The 27,856-nt window shown below is 35.5% G+C and overlaps 1 protein-coding gene across 10 annotated transcripts in view; it reads left to right on the forward strand.

Annotated features, from left to right (window-relative positions):
- NF1 (neurofibromin 1) overlaps positions 1-27,856 on the forward strand; it is a 255,085-nt gene that overhangs the window by 61,393 nt on the left and 165,836 nt on the right. For 6 of the 10 annotated variants that reach the window (XM_082707293.1, XM_082707301.1, XM_082707298.1 and 3 more), the window contains exons 4-12: positions 460-650; positions 7,786-7,892; positions 12,388-12,455; positions 12,708-12,783; positions 13,683-13,840; positions 23,747-23,920; positions 24,385-24,507; positions 24,740-24,814; positions 26,803-26,832. In XM_082707293.1, the coding sequence (XP_082563419.1) occupies positions 460-650; positions 7,786-7,892; positions 12,388-12,455; positions 12,708-12,783; positions 13,683-13,840; positions 23,747-23,920; positions 24,385-24,507; positions 24,740-24,814; positions 26,803-26,832 (1,002 nt within the window). The remainder of the gene's footprint in view (positions 1-459; positions 651-7,785; positions 7,893-12,387; positions 12,456-12,707; positions 12,784-13,682; positions 13,841-23,746; positions 23,921-24,384; positions 24,508-24,739; positions 24,815-26,802; positions 26,833-27,856) is intronic. The other 4 variants (XM_082707297.1, XM_082707296.1, XM_082707299.1 and 1 more) reach the window with 1 other exon arrangement.

The following is a 27,856-nucleotide window of genomic DNA, read 5'->3' on the forward strand; positions in this document are numbered from 1 at the left end:
GAACTATCCTATTTATTAGACTGAGTATAGATACAGTGAACATGGTGAAATATGAACAGTTGTTGAGTGTAGGTGATATGGGTGTTCATTATTCTATTTCAAGTCTTATGTCTGTTTGAAAAATTTCTTTCTTTCTTTCTTTCTTTCTTTCTTTCTTTCTTTCTTTCTTTCTTTCTTTTTTTTTTTTTTTTTTTTAAAGATTTTACTTACTTTTTTGACAGACAGAGATCACAAGTAGGCAGAGAGGCAAGCAGAGAGAGGAAGGGAAGTAGGCTCCCTGCCAAGCAGAGAGCCGATGTAGGGCTTGATCTCAGGACCTTGAGATCATGACCTGAGCTGAAGGCAGAGGCTCAACCCATTGAGCCACTCAGGCGCCCCATGTTTGAAAAATTTCATACAGAAAATCTTTACATGTGAATTTAACAAAGTTTTAGAATTATGTGATTATTTCTATTGCAGCAACCGAAGGACACAATGAGATTAGATGAAACAATGTTGGTCAAACAGTTGTTGCCAGAAATCTGCCATTTTCTTCATACCTGTCGCGAAGGAAACCAACATGCCGCTGAACTTCGGAATTCTGCCTCTGGGGTTTTATTTTCTCTCAGCTGCAACAACTTCAATGCAGTGTTTAGTCGCATTTCTACGAGGTTAGTGTGTAAACTATGTAGAACTGTTGTGAAGTAATATAATTTTAGAAGACTTTCTTTTGTCTGCATAAAAATAAAAAGTTAGAAATGAATTTGACTTGGACTTTTGTATAAATTTTATACATTGATTTCTTTGACATTTTTATCACGTAGTATTGTGATATTGGTATGTACAATTAAATGTGAGTAGTTATGAAGTTGAAAGTCCAAATTTTAGGGAAATCTATTGCTCATGATCAGGTTTTTGTTTTTACACGAGGTATGAGTTTTTGGTTGGGTTTTTAAGTATTCTTTTAAATGGAATTAGCTGATCAGAATAACTGAGAAGAGTAGTCAGATTTCTAAAAATCTCACAGCACTGCTCTTAATCACAAGATCCTAAGTTACGAAGCAAAATCAAAACCTAATGATAGCGAAGCATAAGGAAGTGAGTAATTGCAAAGTAGTCTTCTCCAGAAAGTAGACTGTGTTTTAAGTGTATGAATTCTAAAAGCTCCCATATTTTGGTGTTTACAGTATATGTTGTACTGTTTTATCTTGATAGTATCTTTGAAATGTGGGTGATAATTCCCCAGTTTATAGGTAAACAAACTAATACCCAAATAATTTATTAAGGCGCTTTGTTGAATAACGGGGACCCCAAATTTTAAAGTCAGACTGGTTTCAGAGTCTATTAAATTCATTATATCAGGCTGCTACTTCTATACTTCCATTTTAACCATATTTTATGAAATATATATTTTAATATTTTTATTTCAATATTATATGATAAATATGATTTAAGATGTTATTGATGATTAAAAACCATGTGATCATCAGTTGTGATATGCTATGCATGGGAAGAAATTTATGTGTAGATGGTGCTGTATGGAATAATAACTGATGGTGAATTGAAGTGACTCTGGAACATGCTTTCATGCAAATGATTTGCCTGTCTCATCCAAGTAGAGTCAAATGGGTCTTAACTATGACCAAGTAGGAAGTATAATATGAATCACTTAGTGATTTAGTGAATCTGAGACTAATATAGAATGTGGAAAAACAGCCCTCTTTATTGATACATCCTTCATCTTTTGACTTGTCTATGTTGTGTGAACAGTGGACTTCCATTAGTCAGCTTTGTTCATTCTTCTGTTGTTGGAAAAACAAGTGTGAGTGGAATATGCATCATAGTTTGAGAGTTTGTGCTATAGTGTTTTGGGTGACTTGGCTAACTTCAAAATTCTCCTGTCTTTTTAATAAAAAATGGTATTTCTATAGTCATGATGCTAGGCAACCGTATTGTTCAATTCCTCATCAGACTTGGTGCAAAGAAAATTGATTTTGTTTAATGGTATGATATGATTGATGCTGTTAGGTAATGTTTATACAATAGAACAATGTCTTGATGAAATCTTTTGAGTGATAGCATTTTATATTCTGAGTAATATTAAATTAGTTGAAGTAGCAAGGTAACCGACATCTAGGGAATAGGAGGTTTGAAAATTATAAAAGAAAAAATCAATTTAAGTGACTATCACACTAGCTTACTATTTGAAATAATTTTACATTGAAGGTAACAACGATCAAAATAATAGAATATCTTTTAGTCTATCCATACACAAGTTGCTCTATAAAATACAGCAAGTGTGCCATCTTTTAAAAACTCTAGAAATTTTCTGGCACCAAAGGTTACATTTTATAGGATTTTGCAGCATCAATGCATGTAAATATAGGCAGCTTTTGTGTATATCCTGAACCTTACTGTTTCCAGAGGATAAGTTAAATGTCTCCAGAATAAGCTAATTTCTGTAGCTTCTAGTGGACAGACTGCTCAGAAATTGGATCTCTGAAGTACATGTTTTAGATAACTGCATTTCATGTAGTTTGTACCAGAAGAAGGAGCTGATCTTGTTAGAGGACCACTCACCTAAAAGACCACTATGATGGTTTAATTTAGATGTAGATATAGCCTTCATAGCATTAGGTGACTTAAAATATGCAAGTGACTAGAGTGGCAGTTCTTTCTTTCTTTCTTTTTTTTAAAAGATTTAGTTGAGCCAGAGTGTGAGAGAGCAATAGAGCACCAGTTTGGGAGGGGAAGGGACAGAAGCAGAGGGCGAAGCCGAATCCCCGCTCAGCAGGGAGCCCGACCTAGGGCTCAATCCCAGGACCCTGGGATCATGATCTGAGGCAAAGGCAGATGCTTAACCGACTGAGCCACCCAGGTACCCCAGAATGGCAGTTCTTTCTAAAGATTGATTTTGTATCCCATTTCTAATAGATGAACCAGTATCATGAAAATTTACTGTGTTTGACTCTGCTACCTGTCCACAAATGTTTCTCTTTTAGAAATAACATTAGCTTTTGATATTTCTTGGTCTTTGATTGTTTTTTAAGGAAATATGGGGTACAGATCTTTTTTTTTTTTTTAAAGATTTTATTTATTTATTTGACAGAGAGAGATCACAAGTAGGCAGAGAGGCAGGCAGAGAGAGAGAGAGAGAGAGAGGAGGAAGCCGGCTTCCTGCTGAGCAGAGAGCCTGATGTGGGACTCGATCCCAGGACCCTGAGATCATGACCTGAGCTGAAGGCAGCGGCCTAACCCACTGAGCCACCCAGGCGCCCCTGGGGTACAGATCTTAAGTATACTTCTGCTGAAGTATACCATGTTCTGCAACTCATAGTACTCTTTTATGTAGAAGATGGGCTGCTCTATTCACAGAATTACTGTACAGTTGCACTAGATCTAATTGTTTTGTAGTGGGAGGGCTCTGAAGAATATCTGATTTGAGGGGCGTCTGGGTGGCTCAGTTAAGCATCTGCCTTTGGCTCAGGTCTTGATCCAGAGTCCTGGGATGGAGCCCCGCATCAATGGGAACCCTGCTTCTACCTCCCCCACTCCCCCTGCTGTGTTCCCTCTCTCACTATCAAATGAATAAATAAAATCTTAAAAAAAAAAAAAAGAATATCTGATTTGACATAATGCCAGAAGCAGAAGGCTCAGTGATTTTAAAAGTTCTATTTGATTTTTTTTCTTTTTAGAGAAGGGGGAGGGGCTGAGGGAGAGAGAGAATCTTAAGCAGGCTTCATGCCCAGGTGGCTTGGATGCGGGTTTGGTTCAGAACCCTGAGCTCATGACCTGAGCCGAAACTAAGAGGGAGATGCTTAACTGACCGTCATCCAGGTGCCCCAGAAGTTCTGTTTGATTCTTTACAGATCTGCTGTTTGTTTTTTTTTTTTTAATGGTTTCTTATTCTTCTTTATAGTTTAAATTTTTTTTATATGGCTCTAATCATTTGAGGCATATTTTATATTCTCTTAAAAGATTGTTAAATAATCTTGTATGTGCCAATTCTCATTCATAGTGAATGGTTTTCTCTTTTCTGTAAATTTTGCAAATTCATCTTTAGTGCACGTCTGTATCTTCTTTGGGATCTCTTGTGGATGTGGGAATGTCCTAGTGATGGTTTTTGCTTTTGCTAAGTGTCCAGCTCTGGACTTTTTTTTTTTTCCCTTTTGTTTCCTTTTTTTTTTTTTTTTTTTTAAATTAATTTCTCATTCCCAGATTGTATGGGTAGTATAAATGTGGACCTCAGACCCTTACGGTAACAGCTCTGGGTGACTTTTTTCCCTACCCAAAACAGCCAGAGCAGACAGACATCTTAATGTTGGTAGATTTTTTTTTTTTTTTTTAATCTCCTTCCACTCCCCCTTCATTCCATCTCTCTCTCTGCAACTCTCATTTAAGGAATTGCATAGTTCTTGCTGGTCTTGCAGGCTTAGTTTTTTCTAGTTTTGCAGGGCCCCAGTTCTACTCTCTGCATTACAGGGTAGAAAGCTTTGTATCCGGTCCCATGTAGATGATAGCCACAAACCCCTAGGTTAAGGAGAGATAAAAACCTGGCTCCTGTGCTTCCTTTGTTGCATGGTCAGACCATGTCTTCAAAACCTTCTCTGGTTTTTAGGTTCCTCTTCATTTCTGCACCTGGGTGGGTGGGGGGTGTGTTTGTCTTAGTTTCTTTCTTTTCCCTTTTTTTCCCCCTTTTTTTAAGAGAGGGAGAGAGTGAGAAAGGTGGGGCGGGGCAGATGGAGAGAAAGAATCTCAAGCAGATTCCCCATGCAGGGCTCAAGCTCACAACCCTGAGATCATGACCGAAGGTGAAATCAAGGAAGTGTTGGATGCTTAACCAACCGAGCCACTCGGGCACTTTTATTTATTTTATTTCTATATGTTTTTAAATATCTTTTTGTTTTCAGTTTACCTGGTCTTTCTAGATGTTTTAGTAAGTTTTCTACTTCATTTACTCCCAACTGTGCTTTGATTTCTGTCCTTCAGAAATGATGTTTAAGCCTCACAAAATACCCCTTCCCTATGGAAATACCAGGCTGTAAAAAGAATTAAACTTTTCTTCCATTTTTCACAAATAACTGGAAGAGTCAGCTTTTCAGAAGTTGGTGTTGCTGATTTATTAAGTTGTGTTTCCTAAGGAATCATATTCCATATTTTCTAGGCTCTTTGCAGCAGCTGTGGAATTTTTAGCATATAAGTCAGTATTGAGGACCTTGTCATTCCCAGTATGAACTGCTAAGCTTTTCTCACCCTGATGATATGAAGAGCTTTAGTGTAAGTGCTTAGAATAATTTTAATGTTAGCTACACATCTGCAGGCTAAAGTTAGTGAAAAAGGAATTTGAGAAGGAAGAAATCGGATTGATATCACTTCTAGCAACTGAATGTTTAGTATGATGATCAATGTCAGTTTTAGACTGCATTAAAATGGCTACAATTTGAGTTAATTATTATGAGTAAGATTTTGTAGTATTTGTATTTTTTCACCGTATCTGTCTCTCTCTGCATTTATGAACATTAGTAATTCCATTCATCTTACATTTTTGATATCTTAATTAAAATAATGAATATGTCTCATTAGGAAGCAGAGTTCAGTAGATTAACAGTGTCAGCTTTTGAAAAACTGACTCCTCACAGCAAAGGAAACGACAAAACCAAAAGACAATAGACAGAATCTGGGAGAAGATATTTGTAAATGACGTATTAGATAAAGGGCTAGTATCCAAAATCTATAAAAGACTTACCAAACCGAACACCTAAAGAACAAATAATCCATTCAAGAAATGGGCAGAAGACATGAACAGACATTTCTCCAAAGAAGACATACAGATGGCCAACAGACACATGAAAATGTGCTCAACATCACTTGGCATCAGGGAAATACAAATCAAAACCTCAATGAGATACCATCTCATACCAGTCAGAATGGCTAAAATTAACCAGTCAGGAAATGACAGATGTTAGTGAGGATGCAGATCCCACTATTGGTGGGAATGCAAGCTGGTGCAGTCACTCTGGAAAACAGCATGGAAGTTCCTCAAAAAGTTGAAAATAGAGCTACCCTACCACACAGCAATTGCACTACTGGGTATTTACCCCACAGATAAAACGTAATGATCTGAAGGGGCACTTGCACCCCACTGTTTATAGCAGCAGTGTCCACAGTAAGCAGACTGTGAAAAGAGCCCAGATGTCCATCAACAGATGAATGGATAAAGAAGATGTGGTGTATATATACAATGGAATACTATGTAGCCATAAAAAAAAAGAAATCTTGTCATTTGCAGTTATGTGACTGCAACCAGGGGGTGTTATGCTAAGCAAAATAAGTCAATCAGAGAAAGCTGGTTATCATATGATCTCCCTGATATGTGAAATTTAAGAAACAAAAGAGAGGATCATGGGGGAAGAGAGGAAAAAATAAAATGAAACCAGAGAGAGACAAACCATAAGAAACTTTTTTTTTTAAAAAGATTTTATTTATTTATTTGTCAGAGAGAGAGAGAGAGAGAGAGTGTGTGAGCACAAACTGGGGGAGCAGCAGGCAGAGGGAGAAACAGGCTCCATGCTGACAAGGAGCCCAATGTAGGACTCAGTCCCAGGACCCTGGGATGATGACCTGAGCCGAAGGCAGACGCTTAACAGACTGAACCACCCAGGCACCCCCCATTAGAGACTTTTAACTATAGGAAGCAAATAGGGTTGCTGGAATCAAGGGAAGTTGGGGGATGGTGTAGCTGGGTGATGGACATTAAGAAAGGCATGTGGTATAATGAGCACTGGGTATTATATAAGACTGATGAATCACTGACCTCTACCTCTGAAACCAATAATACGTTATATGTTAATTAATTGAATTGACTATAAACAAAGCAAATAAAAGAAAAGCTACTTATGTTAGTAAAAATTTTTATTCAGACTTAAGTGAATTTTTTAATAAGTTTAAAGAAATCTATTTTGTTAAATGTTAAATTTTTCTACATCTGTGCTAGCTTCATATTTAATATAAGGGAAATTTGGGATTTGGAAAGATTCTTTACTAGAGTAAGTTTTGTGAGGGAGGGACATTAATCAAATAATCACATAAATACATGTACAGATTGTGAAACTATAAGGAATAAATGCTCATTTTTTTTAAATTTTTTTTTTAAGATTTTATTTTTTATTTATTGGACAGAGAGAGATCACAAGTAGGCAGAGAGGCAGGCAGAGAGAGAGAGGAGGAAGCAGGCTCCCCGCTGAGCAGAGAGCCCGATGCGGGGCTCGATCCCAGGACCCTGAGATCATGGCCCGAGCTGAAGGCAGCGGCTTAACCCACTGAGCCACCCAGGCGCCCCAATGCTCGTTTTTTAATACAAAATAAATGTATCCTGTAAATGTAGATAAAATACTGTTTGTTTTTGAAGTCTAGTTGATGTAATCAGAAATTAATAAGTTTATTTTCAGACAGAAAAATTTCAAAAATACACATAGCACAGAGAGTAGTATTTCAAATACTCATGTATCTCTGTTTCCATAGTTCTCTGCATGCTATGATTTTTTTGTTAGATGAAGATTATATAAATTTGATGTGTACAACATGATTTATGTATACACAGCGAAGTCTCCTGGATTGTTTTGGTTTCAGTTTTATCATATCCCCTGAATTAGTTATGTACCTTTAAATTTTATAAGAAATATTTACTGTCTTATTTTTTATGTATATTTTTTCTTATAAACTCATCATTTGGGTGAGAAGAATCTGTTCAGTTCAGAATTTGGAACTTTCCTTGATAGTGAATTATTTTTGGCTTTTACTTTTCAGATTACAGGAATTGACTGTTTGTTCAGAAGACAACGTTGATGTGCATGATATAGAGTTGTTACAGTATATCAATGTGGATTGTGCAAAATTAAAACGACTCCTAAAGGGTAAGTTTAAATGTAAGATATATTTGAAACTAATCAAGGTGAATGAAAAACTGGTGTTTGAATATATGAATTGTCCTAATTGTGTTGAAGTAGAACATCAAAGTGGATTTTATAATGCAAATGTCCTTGTGAAACAGATAATGATGCTTAATGATTCAATAACTTTTGAGCCTTGAAAACAAAAAAATGAGTGTCTTAAATCTTAGCAATGGAAAGTTTTGTTCAACTACAAGTTTTGCTTTAACAAAGAATATACAGGTGCTGTTACTTAATTTTTCTAGAATTTCATTTCTTAAGGATAGGTATAGGTTATAGAAGCTATCTGTTTAACTGTTATAGTGCCAAAAGCAGATAGCTTAGCAGGATATCAAAGTTCCATTGCATAATGGAACCAGAAGTTTGTCATTTTATGCCAAGAGGAGGAATTGAGATGGGCATCTCATTTCTGATATTTGTATTTTCAGATCTGTTAGCATTCTGACTAACTTTGCAGAATTACATAGTCTATTACCTTTTCAGTGCTATTTGCTTCCTTGTAGAACATTTCAGTTGTAATCCCATCTGGTGACATTACAGTGCTTAATATGTGATTTTATTTATTTAAAAAAAAAGTTTTTAAAGATTTTTTCAGATATCGAGAAAGTGGGGGAGGGGCAAAGCTAGAGGGAGAGAGAAACCCAAGTAGTCTCTGCAGTTAGCATGGAGACTGACATGGGCTTGCTCCCATGATCTGAGATCATGGCCCCAGCCAAAACTAAGAATGGTATACCTAACTGACTGTGCCACCCAGGCGCCCCTTAATATGTGATTTCAAAGCTTTGGAAAATGCTTCACATGATTATGTTGATTAAACAGTCACAAGGAATTGAGAGAATTTTTGTGGTAAGCATGAAAGTGTTAATATAAATCAAATGTCAGCCGACATTTTTAATAAACTGAGTATAAATAACTAAATTCATTTCACTAAAATTGTTTCTTAGTTTTGTCTAATACTAGATCCTGGCTAACTTAAATGTGAAACCTTATAGTATGTGATTCACACTTTTTAATTTTACTTTGTATATTGATTAAGGAATTATGAAAAATGTTTTTAGTGTCTGACCTAGAAGATTTAGTTATATTAACTTTGAAAACCTCAACAGTTCTACAATGTAATTTTCAAAATACCTTGTTTATTGTTTTGTTAATATTTGCTTTAAACTCTAACTCTTTCACCAGAGATGTAAAAATGCTGTATCTAGGGGTGCCTGGGTGGCTCTGTCAGTTAAGCATCTGCCTTCAGCTGGGGTCATGATATCAGGGTCCTGGGATTGAGTCCGCATGTTGGGCTCCCTGCTCAGCGGGGAGTCTGCTTTTCCTTCTCCCCCACCCCCCACCCCACTCATGGGGTGCTCTCTCTCTCCTCTCCCTCTCTCTGAAGTAAATAAATAAAATCTTGAAAAAAAAAAAAGGCTGTATCTATGTAGATTAGTACTATAAGGCTGTGTTCTATCCCTGTTACTGATTTTAGGTCATTACCATTATAAGACCAAACAACAATTAAATCATTTTCAGTAACTTTAATAAAGAAATAAAGTGGATTATTTTAGCTGTTATGTTAAGTGGACCTCAATTGTTTTAAACTGTAATAAACCACAACGCAGTTCACAGTTGAAATTTTAAGATTTTAGGATATATCATTAAGTTAAATTAAAGTTAAGGATGATAAAATTTAGAATTTTTCTCTGTGTATAAAATTTAAGAAGTAGGTTACAAAGGTAAATTTAATGAACGTAGGAAGGCAAAAAGGCTCAAGAACGCTTGAAAGTGTAATGCCATTATTTGGAAATCAAAGGCGAGCAAGAGCAAAGGAAGTTGGAAAATATATTTTAAAACTGACTTAGCAAATTACTCATTTCCAAGTCCAGCAAAAATGACATTTAAATTGTTTAGTCAGTTTAATTACTCAAAGACTCATCTCTATATTAGAAAGGTAAGTATCTAGAGCCCTCCATTAAAAGTCTATAGGAGGCAACAAAAATAAAAATAAGCAAGTGAGACTATACCAGATTAAAAGCTGCAGAGGAATTTTCAACAAAATGAGAAGGAAGCTTACTGAATGGGAGAAAATATTTGCAAATCATATATCTGATTAGCGGTTAATATACAAAATATGTGAAGAACTCATTCAGCTCAATAGCAAAAAAACCTCACATTGTGATTTTAAAAATGGCAGAGGACCTAAATAGATATTTTTTCCAAAGAAGACATACAGGTGGCCAGAAGGCATATAAAAGATGTTCAGTATTACTTATCATCAGAAAAGTACAAATCAGAACCACAATGAGGTATCTCCTCACATTTCTTAGAATGGCTATTACCAAAACAACAAGAAATAATAAGTGTTGGTGAAAATATGCACTGTTGGAGGGATTGTCAATTGGCACAGATGCCAAGCAAAATAATATGGAGGTTCCTCAAAAAATTAAAGGTAGAACTACTATATGATCCAGCAGTTCCACTTCTTGGTGCTTATCCAAAGAAAATGAAAACATTAACTTGAGAAGATCTGTATACCTGATGTTCATTGCAGCATTATTTTATAATCGCCAAGGTATGGAAACAACTTCAGTATCCATTGACAGGTGAATGGATAAAGAAGATGTGAAATATATATATGTATTTAAAATATATATGTATGTTTATACATATGTTTAAGAAATATTTTGTATCATATATAAAATATAGACAAAAGGGAATGTATGCATTCTGTATTAAAATGGACTGTTATTCAGCCATAAAAAGGAAGGAAATCTTACCATTTGTGACAACATGATGGACCTTTACGGAATTATGCTAAGTGAAATATGTCAGAGAAAGACAAATACTATATGTCTCACTTACATATGGAATCTTGCTTTTAAAAAAGAAAACAACCAGGCTCATAGATACGGAGAACAAAGTGGCGTTTGCCAGATGTGGGACTAGGGATGGGAGAGTAAGCGAAATGAGTCAAGGGAATCAAAAGGTACAGACTTCCAGTTGTAAAAAGGCATGGGGATGTAATGTATAGCATGGCAGCTGTAGTTAGTAGTACTGGATTGCATGTTTAAAAGTTGCTAAGAGAGTAGATCTTAAAAGTTCTCATCACAAGAAAATTTGTAACTACATATGGTGACTGACTGATGTTAACTAAACTTACTGTGACTATTTCACAGTTTATTCAAATATGGAATCATTATGTTGAATACCTGAAACTAATATAATGTATGTCAGTTATACATCAGTTAAAACAAGCAAAGTTTGTGGGCTGAGTTTTCTGCCAAGGGGCTGTTACCAGTAAAATAGTTTATAGAAGGATCATTTTTTCCAGGTATAAATCTTTTCGTAGATGGGGACAGCACATTGACGGAAGAGGAAATGAAAATATCTAATATATTCTTATGGAAACATGTTTAGTCTAGTTTTTAAAGTGCAGTCCACTATTTTGAACAATCAAATTAGCAAAGTAAAAACAAACGCATGTTTAATGATAAGAATGTTGATAAGGCTACCTTCATATGCTGCTTGGTATGAGTAGCATTTGGCCCAACCCTTCTGAAAATTGGCTTGGCAATATTTATCAAGAGCCTTAAAAAATACTCATCTCTTTGACCAGATAATTCTACTTCTAGATCTTATCTTAAAGAAATGAACAGTAATATGGAAAATATTTGGATATAAAAGTGTTTATTAATGTCATTTATAATAATATATTAGAAATCTCTTAAATGTATAATTGCAAAGTGTTTAAATAACCAGTGACTTAGTACATTGACTTAAATATTCTGAAAGACACCAGAGCATACTTGAACAGACTGTGGCTTTGAAACACAGGTCAGTAGTTTGTTAGATCTCTAACCTCAGAAACACAGTTTGCTCATTTGTAATACTTGAAAATACTAAGATTTTGAAAGAAATACATGAGATTGAAAATAGCTGACTTGTTTTAACTGTGAAGTTATAGTTACTGTCCTATTTAGAGTCATCCTATATGGATGAGGAATTTTTAATGGTATGGAAAAAATTTGGGTTACTATGTAAAATGAAGAGAACAGGTTTGATTTAGCCTTTATGATCTCAGTTGTGGTAAATATATTTGTCTTAAACTTGCATATGAAAAGGAATGGAATGAAGTTCATTAAGGAATGGTAGAATCATGGATGATGTTTCCCTTAGTTGTGTACTTTTTAAAAAATTTTCTATAGTGACCATGTGTTTTATATTTTAAAAATCAGTTATTATAAAAAAAAAAGAAAAAAGCAAGAACTTTTGAAATTCAAGGCATGTTTGCTTTTCACTGAATTTGTCTTTAGTGGACATAGTGAGTTTTTACCTTCACGTTGCTTATAAATAATACTGGAACAAAAGTTTGTATGTAAAAAACAAAGTTTTATTTGTTTGTTTGTTTTTACAAGTAACTCTGAATTTGTGTTAACTAATTTTAGAGTTAATTAAAAAAATTTTTTTTTTCTAGAAACTGCATTTAAATTTAAAGCCCTAAAGAAGGTTGCACAGTTAGCAGTTATAAATAGCCTGGAAAAAGTAAGTTATAACTTCTTAGCTATTAAAATTTTGTTACATTTTGCTTGTAAATGTTGCTGTCTTTACTATTTTGAATTAAAAGTCATGACTTGAGTGATAATGTCACATTAACATTTAGGAGGAATGCATTGCAGTATTCTTATGAAGGAAATTAGAAGTTTGTAATATAATTGGGGTTGTATGACATTTTATTTACTATATTACAAAAATACCCCTGCTTTCATGTAAAAACATATGTTTTGTTATTTATAGGCCTTTTGGAACTGGGTAGAAAATTATCCAGATGAATTTACAAAGCTATACCAGATTCCACAGACTGATATGGCTGGTAAGAATACGTTTATTCTTCTTTTAAACTCTTCCTTATGAGGTAAAATCTATCACTTTCCAGATTATTTATGTTATTATGGTGCTTTTACATCTTGTCAGCTGGTATCAAATAGGAAATATTTTTTTCTCTTATATTTCAAAATTTTCCTCAATCCTTTCCTTTGAGCAAATAGTGAAAGAAGTTTGGAATGAAGCTCTAATCTTTATAATTAGAGTTATAATTAGAGTTGTGGATTGGATATTTGATGGCTCTTCTTTGTAGAGAAGTAGTCTTTTGTGCTGTGAGGCTTCATTTTGTATTCAGGGAGATGTATATCAAGTAGTAGTAGCCTTACCTAGAATTCTTGAGACATAGCTGTGATGCAGAGAATACAGACTTCTGGAGAGTATGATTCCCTTTGGCAAGCTGTCAGTTTGCTTCTTGTGAACGTGACACTTTGCGTTAAGGCCTGCACATTGAGACTCAGGACAAGTTTGTCTTTTCTGAAAAGTGACCTTTTCTAGGATGGATCAAGATAGCTCTTCTATTTTTTTAATTTATTTTTGAAAGATTATTTGAGAGAGAATGAGAGCGCGCGCGAGAGAGTGCAGGGGAAGGGGCATAGGGAGAGAATATCCAAGCAGAATCCAGCTGAGCAAGAGCCTGATGTGGGCCTCTATTGCACGACCCATGAGATCATGTCCTGAGCCACCTAGGCACCCCAAAATAGCTCTTTTAATACACAGACAATATAATATTGCTTGTCTGCTTACCTGAAATTTCATTGTTTAAATGAACTTTCAAGTTTATCTTTTAAAAATGTGACCTTTGGGATTTTGGATAGTGCAGGCTTTTAGTTTAATGCCAGAGATATTTTTCTCACTTAGGAATATCATTTAATTGTATTTTTCACACAGAGTGTGCAGAAAAACTGTTCGACTTGGTGGATGGTTTTGCTGAAAGCACCAAACGTAAAGCAGCAGTTTGGCCACTACAAATCATTCTCCTTATCTTGTGTCCAGAAATAATCCAGGATATATCCAAGGATGTGGTTGATGAAAACAACATGAATAAGGTGAGGGGGGCAGAATATATTTCCATTATGTCCAGAGGTCATCTGGTTCATTTTAAATCAAAGTGTGTATTACTTTAGGCTTAGTATTCTGTAACCACAGTATTTCAGGAGACCATTTCTAATTATGATCACTTTAGGTCTTTTTGTTTGCTGGCCTTGGCAGAGACATACTCATACAAAAATTCTTCTGAAGGGAAAATAAGTGATACTCTCATTAATTAAAAATTTAAAAACAGTTCTTCAGTTTCATTCTTTTACCAGAGAAGATTAAGTGATACTCCTGTCAGTGTTCAACATAGTTTCTCCAACAATCGCAGCAAGGGTTGTCCTGTTAGAATCCATCACTTGTGTTATTTGCATGTACTTAGGGGTGTATCTGCTTGGTGCTAATGAAATTGACTAGTAACTCATTTTAGGTATTTTAGAACAGTTTTCATAGCATCTTATTAGGAAGGTAGGATACCACATATGCTGCATAGAGAAATTGGTACTATGACAACTGCTAATTCTAAGGGACTCTTAATTTTTTTTATTAAAAATAGAGCAGGGTAAGGTGTTAATCTTACTGTTTTATTTGAATTTCTGTATGAAGGTTGTTTTGGCATTACTTTATTATTTATCTATGTATTTATCTATCTATCTATCTGTCTATGTATACATGCCACTTTGGGAGAAATACTCGTAGTGGAGTGAACATGAAATGGGCTCCTCCATGACTTGCCTATGGATGGAGATGTTCAGAATCAGTGGAATGATTCAGTACTTTGTAGAAATACTGGATAAGGAATTTATGCAATAGATGACTAAGTAAGTAACCTTAGGTAATCTTTTCGAGTCTGTGATGCTGTGGTACTCCACTCAGGTCTGTAGCTGCTCTTTTCCATTAAGAGGACACTGTTGTTCATGTTAGATTGCTTTAGAGCCTGTCAAAAGAGTAATTTTGTGGAGGGTTTCTGTTTATTGGGAAAATAAGCATAGGCAAAAAGCTATTATAAATAAAGTACTGCTCAAACGTGAACTTATAATTGATTAATCACAGCTAAATCTTTCCAAATGTTTGATTATTTGTACATCTCCTATGGATTTCTCATTGTCCATTGAAAAAAAAATTTTTTTTTAAGATTTTATTAATTTAAGAGAGAGCACAAGCACAAGTAGGGAAAGGGGCAAAGGGAGAGGGAGAAGGAGACTCGTCATTGAGCAGGGAGCTGATGCGGGGCTCCATCCTAGGACTTGGGATCATGGCCTGAGCCAAAGCCATAGACTAACCTACTGAGCCACCCCTCGAATTGTTTTTTGTTTTTTTTTTTAAAGATTTTATTTATTTATTTGACAGAGAGAGATCACAAGTAGGCAGAGAGGCAGGCAGAGAGAGAGAGAGAGAGGAGGAAGCAGGCTCCCTGCTGAGCAGAGAGCCCAATGCGGGACTCGATCCCAGGACCCTGAGATCATGACCTGAGCCGAAGGCAGCCGCTTAACCCACTGAGCCACCCAGGCGCCCTCGAATTGTCTGTAGGGTGTGTGTTGTGTGTACACTTTTTACTTAGTTTCTCTTTTTAAACTTTGTTTATGGGTTTTTATTTTTCTGTTTTGGTTTTTGCTATTTAGATATTTAAAATTTATAGTGGTCAACTCTTTTTCTTTTTATCTCCTAGTGTTCTTGGTTATACTGTTCCTAACCAAGATTTTATTTATTCATTTTATTGACCAAAATTCACATACTACCATAAAATTAACTCTTTTAAAGTGTGCAATTCAGGATTTTTTTTAGCATATATAGAAAATTTGCAACCATCACCACTATCTAATTTAAGAACATTTTTGTCATCCCTGAAAGAAACTTCATACCTATTAGCAGTCACTCCTTACTCCTGTCTCACCCTAGGCTCTGGCAACTCCCAGTCTTTTTTCTCTGTCTCTGTGGATTTGCCTATTCTGGATATTTCATATAAATGGAATCACATGTAATCTTTGTATCTGGAACATCCCGCGATTTTTGAAATACACTTTCTTAAATGTATTTTTTAATACTTTTCCAGGTTAACAAATTTAGATTTAAAAATCTTTCTGGATTGGGATGCCTGGATGGCTCAGTTGGTTGAGTGGTTACCTTTGGGTCAGGTCATGATCCCAGCGGCCTGGGATCGAGTCTTACATCGGGCTCCTTGCTCAACAGGGAGCCTGCTTTTCCCTCTGCCTCTGCCTGCCACTCTGTCTGCCTATGCTCACTCTCTCTGACCCCCCCCCCCCCCAAAATCTTTCTGGATTAAAAGAAGTATTTGTTTTCTTTTGTATTCTCACTTTTTCCTAGTCACATTACTTGTGAGCCAACCAGTATTAATGGTTGTTTGGTATGTATCCTTCCTTTCGTATTTACTTGCTTATACATTCAAGTGAAAATATACATACATACATAGGTGGAGATGGTTATATTTTAGAGTGAGGTCATATATATATTTTAAAGTACTCTTTATACACAGTCTGGGGCTTGAACTCATGACCCTGAGACCAAGAGCCATATGCTCCATTGACTGAGCCAGCCAAGCACCCCGAAATGAAGTCATTGTATACACATTACTCTGCATCTTGCTTTATTTACCTAAGAGTATATCTTAGCTTTCCTCAGAATAGTAGATAGAGATCTAACACATTCCTGTAAGTGTTAAGTAATATTCTGTTACACTAATGAGCCTCATTTACTCAACCATTTCACTGTGAATGGATGAATACTTAAATTTTTTACAGTTTTTTGATATTACATTTAATCCTTAAGTAAATGTCTTAGTCCATATGTTTTTGTTAATTGATGCTTTTAATTCTATAGACTAGAATGCCAAAACTAGGATTCTGTGTCAGGGGCATTTGTATTTTTAAAAAGAAAAATTTTAAAAAGATTTTATTTATTCATTTGAGAGAGTTACACAGAGAGAGAGAGAGAATGAGCAGGGGATAGGAGGGAGAGGGAGGAAGCAGGCCCCTCACAGAGCCAGGAGCCCCATATGGGACTTGATCCCGGGATCCCAGGATCCCGGGATCATGACCTGAGCCAAAGGCAGATGTTAACCATCTGAGCTACCCAGGCGCCCCTGTATTAAAAAAAAATTTTTTTTAATGATTTTATTTATTTTAGAGAGAGAGGGAAAGAGAGAAGAGTGTGAACACACGTGTGTGAATAGGAGCAGGGGCAGAGACAGAATCCCAAGCAGATTCCCCACTGAGTGCAGAGCCTGGTGCTGAGCTTGATCTCATGACTCTGAGATGATGACCTAAGCCGAAACCAAGAGTTGGATACCCAACTGAATGAGACACCCAAACACCCATGTATTTTTAAAATTTTTAATAGTTAGTCTTAGATTTACATCCCCCAGTATTCATCACATGTCATTAGTATGAATCAGAATGCCTATTTTTCTTCAGCCTCAGCAGGACTGCATGCTTTTCAGTTTTTAATGAGATAAAAAAGAGTAACTCATTTTACTGCTTGTGATTAGTGAGGTTCAGGATCATTTCTGTTTTGTGGTCATTTGCATGTTTTCTTTTGCATGTCTGTTCATTTCCTTTAGTTACTTTCCTTTTTTTCGTCAGTCTCTTTATTAACTTTGGGCACTTTTTGTCTATTAGTCTCTTACTTGATGATGCCATATTTGATTTAGAAGAATGCTTTATAGTTTCCGAATTGTTATGTTTTTTGGTCATTTTTAAAGATTTAATTGTGGTTACAAAATGGTGGTACATATTTGCTTAAAAAAGTGTTTTTTTGTCATTGGAGAAGAATGTGTATCATTTCTTTAGGGTACAGAATTTAATGTAAATGTTTAAAACTGCACTAAGAACTACTCTGTAGCTCTTGAGAATGCTTGTAGGGGCTTGAGAGCCCCTCATGAATATGCTGGTTTAGCAGTCTGAGCTCCCTGAACCCTTAAATAGCCAATAGACTCTGGCAGCGTGGCAGACCTCCTCCTAGGCATTGGTGATCACACTTAGCTCTTTATTATAAAGCAAGCAAAGAAAAACAACAAATAGAACTGTAAGCAGATCGGATCGGGCTCTCATTTACACATTGTACCCTGCGAACTATATAGGAAAGTGTTTCTCTTTTTCACTTTATAGTTTTTGTTATTGTTATTTTATTAGGGAAGGTAGTATAATGATCAACATAATCAATCTTTATTATACTTATGAAACAGTAATGAGCTGCTGATCTGAATAGCTCTACAGGATAGCCCTCCTCTTTGTGATTTCTTAGGACCTTGGACAGCAAAGACTCTGCCATTTTTATTTTTTATTTTTTTTTATTTTTAAAGATTTTACTTATTTACTTGTGAGAGAGAGTGTACACACAAGCAGGGGGAGTGGCAGGCAGAGGGAGAAGCAGACTCCCCGCCAAGCAAGGAGACTGATGGGGACTTGATCCTAGGACCCCGGTATTATGACCTGAGTCTAAGGCAGACACTTAACTGACTGAGCCACCCAGGTGTCCCAAAGACTCTGCCATTTTTAAAACATAGCTTCCATGGAAGTTGATTCTTTCTGCTGGCCAGAAGGGAAAACATGGGAAATCGTGCTGAGGATTTTTATGGGCCAGGCCTGGAAATGGCACACTTTCATTCACATTCCACTGGGTAGAACTCAGTCACATGACCACATCTAACTGTAAGAGAACCTGAGAAATACATCTATATCCCCCAGGAACCAAGAAATGAAGGAGTTAGGAGAGAGAGGAGGAATCGGGGATGGCTTAGACTGCTGTCTCCCTAGAATTCCCAGCTCTATATCAGGAGTACCTGTCCACTAGAAGAATAGTGCGGGCTATATGTGCTGCAAGAAGAGATGTGGAACCTTAGCTGAACTTGAAGTAAGAATAGAACTTAGACAGAATTGTTCAGGCCAGGGAGATCAAGAAAATGGATGTTCAGAAAAGTTAGTTAGAGGGCAGAAGATTCATGCAGGTGATGTTAAGAAATGAAGAGGAAGAGGCAGATGTGGGCAATCTGGAAAATACTGTGAGCCAGTTGGAGTTGAAACTTTATTTTTTAGGCAATGAAGAAAAGTCCAAAATTTAGGGTTAAAGGTGAGATATGCAAAGCAGTGTTTTTGGCTGATAAAAGGAAATTCCAAAGTGGGAGCTTGGTCAAAATAAATTTGAGTTTAGCTTTTAAAAATTTATTTACTTATTTATATTGTGGTAAAATTTAAGTTTTTTTTTTTACTTTTTAAAGTGTGCATTTCAGTGGCATCAAGTACATTCACAGTATTTTGCAGCCATCACCATTATCTGTTAGTGAACTTTTAAAAATTCTCTTAAATTCTGTGTCTTAAACATAACTCTTCATTCACCCTGTTACTAGCCCCTGGTAGCTCTGTTCTATTCTTGGTCTCTCTCAGTTGCCTATTCTGGGTACCTCATATCGATGGAATCATATAATATTTATCCTTATTTGTCTGACTTGTGACATTTAACATAATGTTTTCAAGATTGATCCATTTTGTTGCATGATACTTACTCAGCCACAATAAGGAATGAAATTCCGAGCATGCAACAAAATGGTTTCTGGCTGAATAAATATTCCATTGTATGTACATGCCATGTTTTGTTTATCTCCTATTATCTCCACACTATTCTCCTAGAAATTTCTTATGTGCAGTGGTATTTTATTTTGGTTTCAGTCTTTTTTTTTAAGGTTTTATTTTTTTTCTTTAATTTATGTATTTAAGTAATTCCTACACTCAACATGGAGCTTGAACTCAGGACCCTGAGATTAAGAGTTGCATGCTCTTCTGACTGAGCCATCCAGATGCCCTGATTTGCATCTTTCTCATAACCAGCAGTGTTGGTCATCTTTTTTTAAGCTTATTGGCCATTTGTGTTTCTTCTTTGGAGAAGTGTCTATTAAAGTTCTTTGCCCATTTTTTAATTGGGCTATTTTTGTTGTTGTTGAGTTGTGGGAGTTCTTTACATGTCACGGATGGTAATCCCTTATCAGGTACATGATTTGCAAATGTTCTCCCCCATTCTGTGGACTGTCATTTTACTTTCTTAATAGTGTCATTTGCTGCACAAAGGCTTTTTTTTCATTTGACAAAGGTCAGTTTATCCTTTTTTTTTTTTTTAAAGATTTTATTTATTTATTTGACAGAGAGATCACAGGTAGGTAGAGAGGCTGGCAGAGAGAGAGAGAGGGAAGCAGGCTCCCCGCCGAGCAGAGAGCCCGATGTGGGACTTGATCCTAGGACCCTGAGATCATGACCTGAGCCGAAGGCAGCAGCTTAACCCACTGAGCCACCCAGGTGCCCCTAGTTTATCCATTTTTTATTGTGTTGTTGCTAGTGCTTTTTTGGTATTATATCCAAAAAAATTATTGCCAAATCCAATGTTGTAAAGATTTTCTTTTATGTTCTTTTCTAGGAGTTTTATAGTTTTAGCTGTTTAGATCTTTGACCTGTTTTGAATTTATTTTTATATGTAAGGTAAGGGAAGGGTGTGGCTTCATTCTTTTGCATGTGGATATCCAGTTTTGCCAGCACCTTTTGTTCAAAAAACTGTCCTTTCCCCATTGAATGATGTTAGCACTCTTGTTGAAAATAATTTGACCCTATATGTCAGGATTTCTTTTTAGACTTCATATTCTGTTTCTTTGATACATAGTCTGTTCTGATACAAGTAGCACAGTGTTTTGATTACTATGGCTTTGTAGTAAGTTTTGAAATTAGGAAGTATGAGTTTTCTGACTTTGTTCTTTCTGAAGTTCGTTTTGGCTGTTTCTTGTTACTTGACATACCATATGAATTTCTGGACAGGTTTTTCTGTTTCTAAAAAAAAATGCTATTGGGGTTTTGGTAGGGGTTGCATTGAATCTGTAGATTGTTTTAGGTACTGTGGACATGTTAACAGTGTTAAGTCTTGTAGTCAAAGAACATGGGATGTGTTTCCATTTATTTATGTCTTTAATTGCTTTTAACACAGTTTTCATTGTATATGCTTTCACCACCTTGGTTAATTCCCAAGTATTATATTCTTTTTAATGCTGTTATCAGTGGCATTATTTCCCTACTTTCCTTTTTAGATGGTTCATTGTTAGTGTCTAGAAATGCAACTGGTACTTATATGTTGATTTTTGTATCCTAGAACTTTGCTGAATTTATGAGCTCTAACAGGTGTGTGTGTGTGTTTAAGGTGTATAAATAAGATTGTATCATTTGAGAACAGAGGCCATTTTACTTCTTCTAATTTGAATGACTTTTAATTTTTTAAATTTTCTTTTTCTTTTCCTAAATGTTCTGCCTAGAGCTCCCCCTAATAATGTTGAAAAGAAGTGGCAAAACTAGGCATCCTTACCTTTTCCCTACTAGGAGAAAAGCTTTCAGTCTTCCACTGTTGTGAGTGTAATGTTAGTCGTGGTTTTTTATATATGGCTGTTATCATGTTGAGGAAATTTTCTTCTATTCCTAGCTTATCCAGTGCTATTAACCATGAGAGGGTGCTGAATTTTGGCAGGTGTTTTTTTCTGCCTCAGTTGTAATGATCATGTGAGTTTTTTACCTTCATTCTACTAACGTGGTGTATTAAACTGATTGATTATTGTTGTTGAGCCTTTTTTGCACTGTACAAATAAAGCTCATTTGGTCATGGTGTGTTACCTTTTTATATACTGCTGAATTTGGTTTGCTAGTATTTCTTGAGGGCTTTTTGATCAGTATTTTTAGGGATATTGGTCTTTAGTTCCCTTGTCTTGTTTTTGTTTGGCTTTAGTAAGGTAAGGCTGACTTCATGAGAGGCGTTAGGAGGTGTTCCCTCTCCTTTACATTTTCGGAAGTGTTTGAGAAGGATTGGTATTAATAATTCTTTAAATGTGTGAAAGAATTCCCCAGTGAAACCACCTGTCCTGGGCTTTCCTTTGTTGGGAGGTTTTTGATGACTGATTTAATCTCTGTACTAGTTCTAAGTCAATTCAGGTTTTCTGTTAATGAGTCAGTTTTAGTAGATTGTATGTTTCTAGGAATTTGCCCATTTTGTCTGTTACCCAATTGTGGACATATAATTTTTCATAATATTTTATAATCTTTTTTTTTAAATTAATTAATTTATTTTCAGAAAAGCAGTGTTCATTATTTTTTCACCACACCCAGTGCTTCATGCAATCCATGCCCTCTATAATACCCACCATCTGGTACCCCAGCCTCCCCACCCCCCCGCCACTTCAAACCCCTCAGATTGTTTTTCAGAGTCCATAGTCTCTCATGATTCATCTCCCCTTCCAATTTACCCCAACTCCCTTCTCCTCTCTAACACCCCTTGTCCTCCATGATATTTGTTATGCTCCACAAATAAGTGAAACCATATGAAAATATACTCTCTCTGCTTGACTTACTTCACTCAGCATAATCTCTTCCAGTCCCGTCCATGTTGCTACAAAAGTTGGGTATTCATCCTTTCTGATGGAGGCATAATAACTCCATAGTGTATAATCTTTTATTTTTTAAAAAATAGTATTGTTCTCACTTTCAGCTCTGATTTTTGGTAATGTGGATCTTCTGGGGTTTTTTTTTTTTTTTTTTTTTTTTTTTTTTATAAATCTAGCTAAATGTCTCCCAAATTTCTTGACCCATTCAAAGAACCAGCTTTCAATTTTGATTTTTTCCCTATCGTTTTGCTGTCCTCTGTCTTTGATCTAATCTTTATTACTTCCTTCCTTCTGCTAGCTTTGGATTTAGTTTGCTCTCCTTTTTCTAGTTCCTTAAGGTATACAGTTAGGTTATTGAATTGAGAGCTTTCCTTTTAACGTGTTTCTAGCTATAAATTTTCCTCTTAGCACTTTCCAGTGCATCCCATTTTTGATGTTGTGTTTTCACTTTGATTTATTTCAAGATATTTTCTAACTTTCTTTGTGATTTCTTATCTTTTACAGTGGTGTTTAATTTTCAAGTACCTGTGAACTTTTCCAGTTTTCCTTCTGTTGATTTATAGTTTTCATTGTCATCAGGAAAAATATTTTTTTTCCTTTTTTTAAAAAGATTTTATTTATTTGCCAGAGAGAGCACACGTGCACAACCACAGGGAGCTACAGAGGGACAGGGAGAAGCAGGCTTCCTACTGAGCAGGGAGGCAGATGTGGGGCTCAGTGCCAAGACCCTGGGATCATGACCCGAGGTGAAAGCAGATGCTTAACCAACTGAGCCACCCAGGTGCCCTGGGAAAAATATTTCATATGATTTCAGTCTCTTTAAGTTTATTAAGACCTGTTTTGTAGCCTAACATATGGTCTGTCCTAGATATTGTTCATGTGTACCGGAGAAGAATATATATTCTGCTGTTGTTTGATCAGTTTGGCTGACACATCATATTTGAGAATACATACAAGTTGAGATGTGTGATTTTCATTTAGGAGAAAAGCAGAGGGAGAAATTTGTTAGTGAGCTGCAAAGAGGGCTTGAGATCGCAAGATTGGATAACTTTTTTGAGGAACAGAATTTATTTAGAGCAGTAGAAGAGCCTTGGATATATCCTTTGTTGGAAGGATAAATGTTGAATATAGCCTGGAGTTTTAGAAAAGGATCAGTGGTTTGACATAGACCACAACCACCACAGTATAATATTTAGAAATATTTAGAAAGAGAATATTATCAGTGAATTCAGGGTTGAGAAGTCAACTATCTTGTTTGGGAAGGACTGTGTCCTAAGTTCCTTTAATAATTCAGCAAAGAAAGTGAAGAACAGAATTTTTTTTTTTTTGAGAAACATGTAAATGATGACAACTGCTTAAATTGTAGAAGTAAAAATCACAATGATGTAGTTTTAGAATATAATTTTTACAAGCTGATAATTTACTATTTTAGTAGACAAGTCTGATATGTTAGAAACTGTGTGTTAATTAACTAGAAACTTCTTTCTATATTTGAATTCTATAGAAGTTGTTTCTGGACAGTCTACGAAAAGCACTTGCCGGGCATGGTGGAAGCAGGCAGCTGACGGAGAGTGCCGCAATTGCCTGTGTGAAACTGTGTAAAGCAAGTACTTACATCAATTGGGAAGATAACTCTGTCATTTTCCTACTAGTTCAGTCCATGGTGGTTGATCTTAAGGTAATATGCTTGTTATTTCTTTACTACAAACTTTAAGAAAACTAAAGGAAAATTAAACTTGTAGTAAAGCATTTTTATGTTAATCATTGTCAAAGATCATTGCTAATGCTGAAGTTCTGAATCCTCTTGGAATGTAAGTTCATAAGACCTGCTTTTGTTGTTTCTGTGTTAACTCAGACTAAGTTGGCTTAGAATGTGATGAAAACAGAATTAACTGGTTTTCTTAAAGGTTATCATAAATATTCAGACCTGGTTTTAAAATAATGTAGAATTTGGGGCCTGAAAGGAACCATATCTGGTATAGTAAGAATTTTATCACACTGATGAACCACAGCGTTAGTGCTTTGTGCTTCTGGCAACTGAGTGTTATTTCCATGTATGTGGATGCCCTGTTGATATTAAATACAAGTAAAAAAAAAATATTGCATGATTGTTTAAAGGCTTTTCTTTCGGGATTTTTATAGAACCTGCTTTTTAATCCAAGTAAACCATTCTCAAGAGGCAGTCAGCCTGCAGATGTGGATCTAATGATTGACTGCCTTGTTTCTTGCTTTCGTATAAGCCCTCACAACAACCAACACTTTAAGGTGAGAGCATTGGTTTTTATCCAGTTAAGTTGATCCTTTCTTTGTAAATGTGAAAAGACTAGAAAGATGAATTTGTATTTCTCAATATTATATATCAATGTTAATTTTAAGACTTTAAGAATTTATTCTGTTTTTTAAAAACTCTTTTTTTCCCTTGTTTCTTTTTATCCTCATTTGTGTTGAATATTTTTCTCACAGAAATAGTATACAATTTTTTCCTTTGCCCCTGTAGATTTGCCTGGCTCAGAATTCCCCTTCTACATTTCACTATGTGCTGGTAAATTCACTCCATCGAATCATCACCAATGTAAGTCCAAAAGGTATTGCTAAATTACTTAAAATTTTTTTTCTTCCTTTCTTTACTTTTTTATTTCTTTTTAAGAAAGACATTTTTGGTTTATAAAAGGTTTTGAATTTAGATGTATGATGTAGAGAGATTTCTCACAAGTGATTATATCTAGTAACTGATAAACAATTGTATTTTTCATATTCAGTTTGACCTGAGGGGCTTTATTGAGAAAAGTGGAGTTAATAGGATCTTTTGGAAGGATTAAGCCTAAAATATTTTATTTGCATCAAAAGTACTTGAGAACAGTGCCACTGAGAATATAATTGAACATTTTCATCCCAGATTCTTTAAATATTATTTTAATACTCCTAGCTTTTTCCCAGCATTTGATATATTCTGACTTGTCACCTTGCCATTTAAGTTAAAAGTAGTTAACTATTTATTGTGTAGGCTAGTATGATACATTTTAAAAATGGTGAGATCATAATTGATTATACTTTTTAGTCTTCCTTAAACAAATGAAATATTAGCATGCTTAAATAGAGGTGTTGATCTGATACAGAAGCATATCAGACAAAATTAGGTACTTGTGAAACCTTGGGCTCTGATGTGAATACATTAAGTAGAATGATATTGAAACCTTATCAGATTTGGACCATGAAGTTTTAACTATTTGATCATTACAAAGTCTACTGAAGACAGTTTTGGAAATACTTTGTCTTGAAATCATATTAAGTTTTTCTTCAATATTTAGACTCCTAATCTTAAAAATTCTGCCAAATTCTGTTCTTTGGTCAAGAACAATAGTATTTTGAAGGTTCTCAAGCTCTACTTTAATCCATTTACATGTAAATTGTCAACTTTTTCTTATTCTCCCTTAAAAAAGGGGCCTGATTGATTGATTGATTGGTGTGCAGCAAAGCAAAGTTTATTGGCTGATAGTACAAAGCTCCCAAAGAGGGATGAAACCTGAGAGGGTTGTCTTAGAAAGGGCTTTAATCATTGATTACTTAGGTATATTTGCCCTCTTGATAATCAAATTCCATTTTAAAGAGTATATCTCTGATGAGTTAAAAGTTCCTCCTTTCATTCATTTGCCTTGAATGTGTTGAATTGAACCAAATTCTGCCTCTTCTCCTCTCCTCTGCTCTTTTCTTTTCAGAGAAGGAGGGGCAGAGGCAGAGGGAAAGAGCAAATCTTAAGCAGGCTCCAGGCCCAGTTTAGAGCCTAACTCGGCTCTCCCGTCTCATGACCCTGAGATCATGACCTGAGCCAAAATCAAGAGTCGGATGCTTAACCGACAGTCACCCAGGCGCTCCTGTTTTCTCTTCTTTTATCCATTTTCTTTTATCCATTTCTGTCAGGGAAAAAGAACTCTAAATCTATTCAGTGACACATTGAGTTTTTCTCAGTGGGGTGCTAGTGGCATTTTGGGCAGGGCAGTTCTTTGTTGTGCATCACTACCTTGTACATCGCAAGATGCCTGGTATCCCTGATCCTCATTTCATTAAATGCCATTTGGGCCACTTCCCTCCTCCCATCCCCAGACATTCTGAACAACTAAAATGCCTTGAGGGAATGAAATGTTGCTCAGTTGAGTATCTGTGGGTTAAATTCTAGGTTAAATTATAGCTATCCCAAAAGGGAAAGCTTTATGAATCTGATTGCAGATAAGGTATAAGTTTGTATTAAAAACTTAAAAGATTTTTACTTTACTTTTGCCAGGGTAGGAGCCAAGACCTTGTATCCTCAATGTTTACTTTCAAGGCCATTTTAAGAAAGAAAAAAAAAATGATTCCCCCCAAGGTTTATGTGTAGTTCAGAATTGAAATATTATTAATTTTTTCTTTGACTTATAATACTAAAAGCATTCCATTTACTAGAGTGGATGGTTTTACATAAATACTGACAACTTGTATTTAATAAACCCGAGTATATACTTTTTTGATACTTTGTGGCTAGTTACTTTAATTGTGAAATATTTTTGTCTACAATTGAATATATAGAGCACTTTCAAGCATGGACTTGGCACTGCTGTAAGTGGCTGAGCTGCTCCTCTGTGGGTTTTAAGCATGCCTGGAGTGGTACTTCGTGCATGCCTCCGTGTACATGGTGAAGTGGCTGTGTTATCCTTCTGTACTCCGATGAGTACTGCATGTGTGAAGGTGGAGTGTGTCTGTACCAGAGGTCACGTCAATATGCAGTCTGTTTTCATAAAGAAAAACCTGTATTGGCTAAGTATTTCAAAGCTCAATACTCAGCATCAGTAACCTTTAATGCATAGCTTGATAAAAAGCATAAATTTGAGTCTGTAAAGTATCTTTTAAAGGTATACTTTAGAGGATAATACTTTATCATATAGAATGTTTGATAAATTCATTCTTGTTAGGGCTGGGTTTTTTCTTTCCTATGGTTTAAGGCTAATGGATACTGAATCTGAAGTACTTTCTGACTGAAAAGGACTATTTATAAAGTAACTAGCAGATTGATGGAATGACCATTGCAGAGTCTCTCTGAAGACCCTTATGGAAATACTTTGTCTTGAAATTCCATGAAGTTTTTTCTTAGATATTTGGACTCCTAAACTTAAATTTATTCATAGTGTAAGATTTCCTTTTCATTGATTCTTGGTTCAATACACCTCATACGTTCATTTCTTCCATTCTTTAGCCAGATTCACAGATTTTGTTTCTTACTGTCACAATGTCAAAAGTTTTAGTGATATGTTTTTGAGGGGTTATGTAGACTTGATAGTGATTTGCAGTTTTGTTTCTTTCTGAGAAACATATTCATACTCAGTTTCTGAACTAAGTACAGTGTTTAGATCTAAAATACTCTGTTCCTTCCTAAGAAATCTGAAAATCTGTTCACTATTTGAATTTTATTATACTGTGAAGTTTTGTCAGCTTTGAAAATGGTATTCATAGTGCTGTCACTTTTTTTATTATGGCATGCTAATAAGAGGTGAATTATAAGATCTTTGTTATGTACTTAATCTTTGTTAGCTTCCTTTAGGTTAAATTAGATGTGTTGTTATAGTTGGGAAATTAAAGAAGTAGT

Source organism: Mustela nivalis, assembly GCF_964662115.1.
Source record: "Mustela nivalis genome assembly, chromosome: 17".
In the NCBI taxonomy this organism is placed as follows: Eukaryota; Metazoa; Chordata; class Mammalia; order Carnivora; family Mustelidae; genus Mustela; species Mustela nivalis.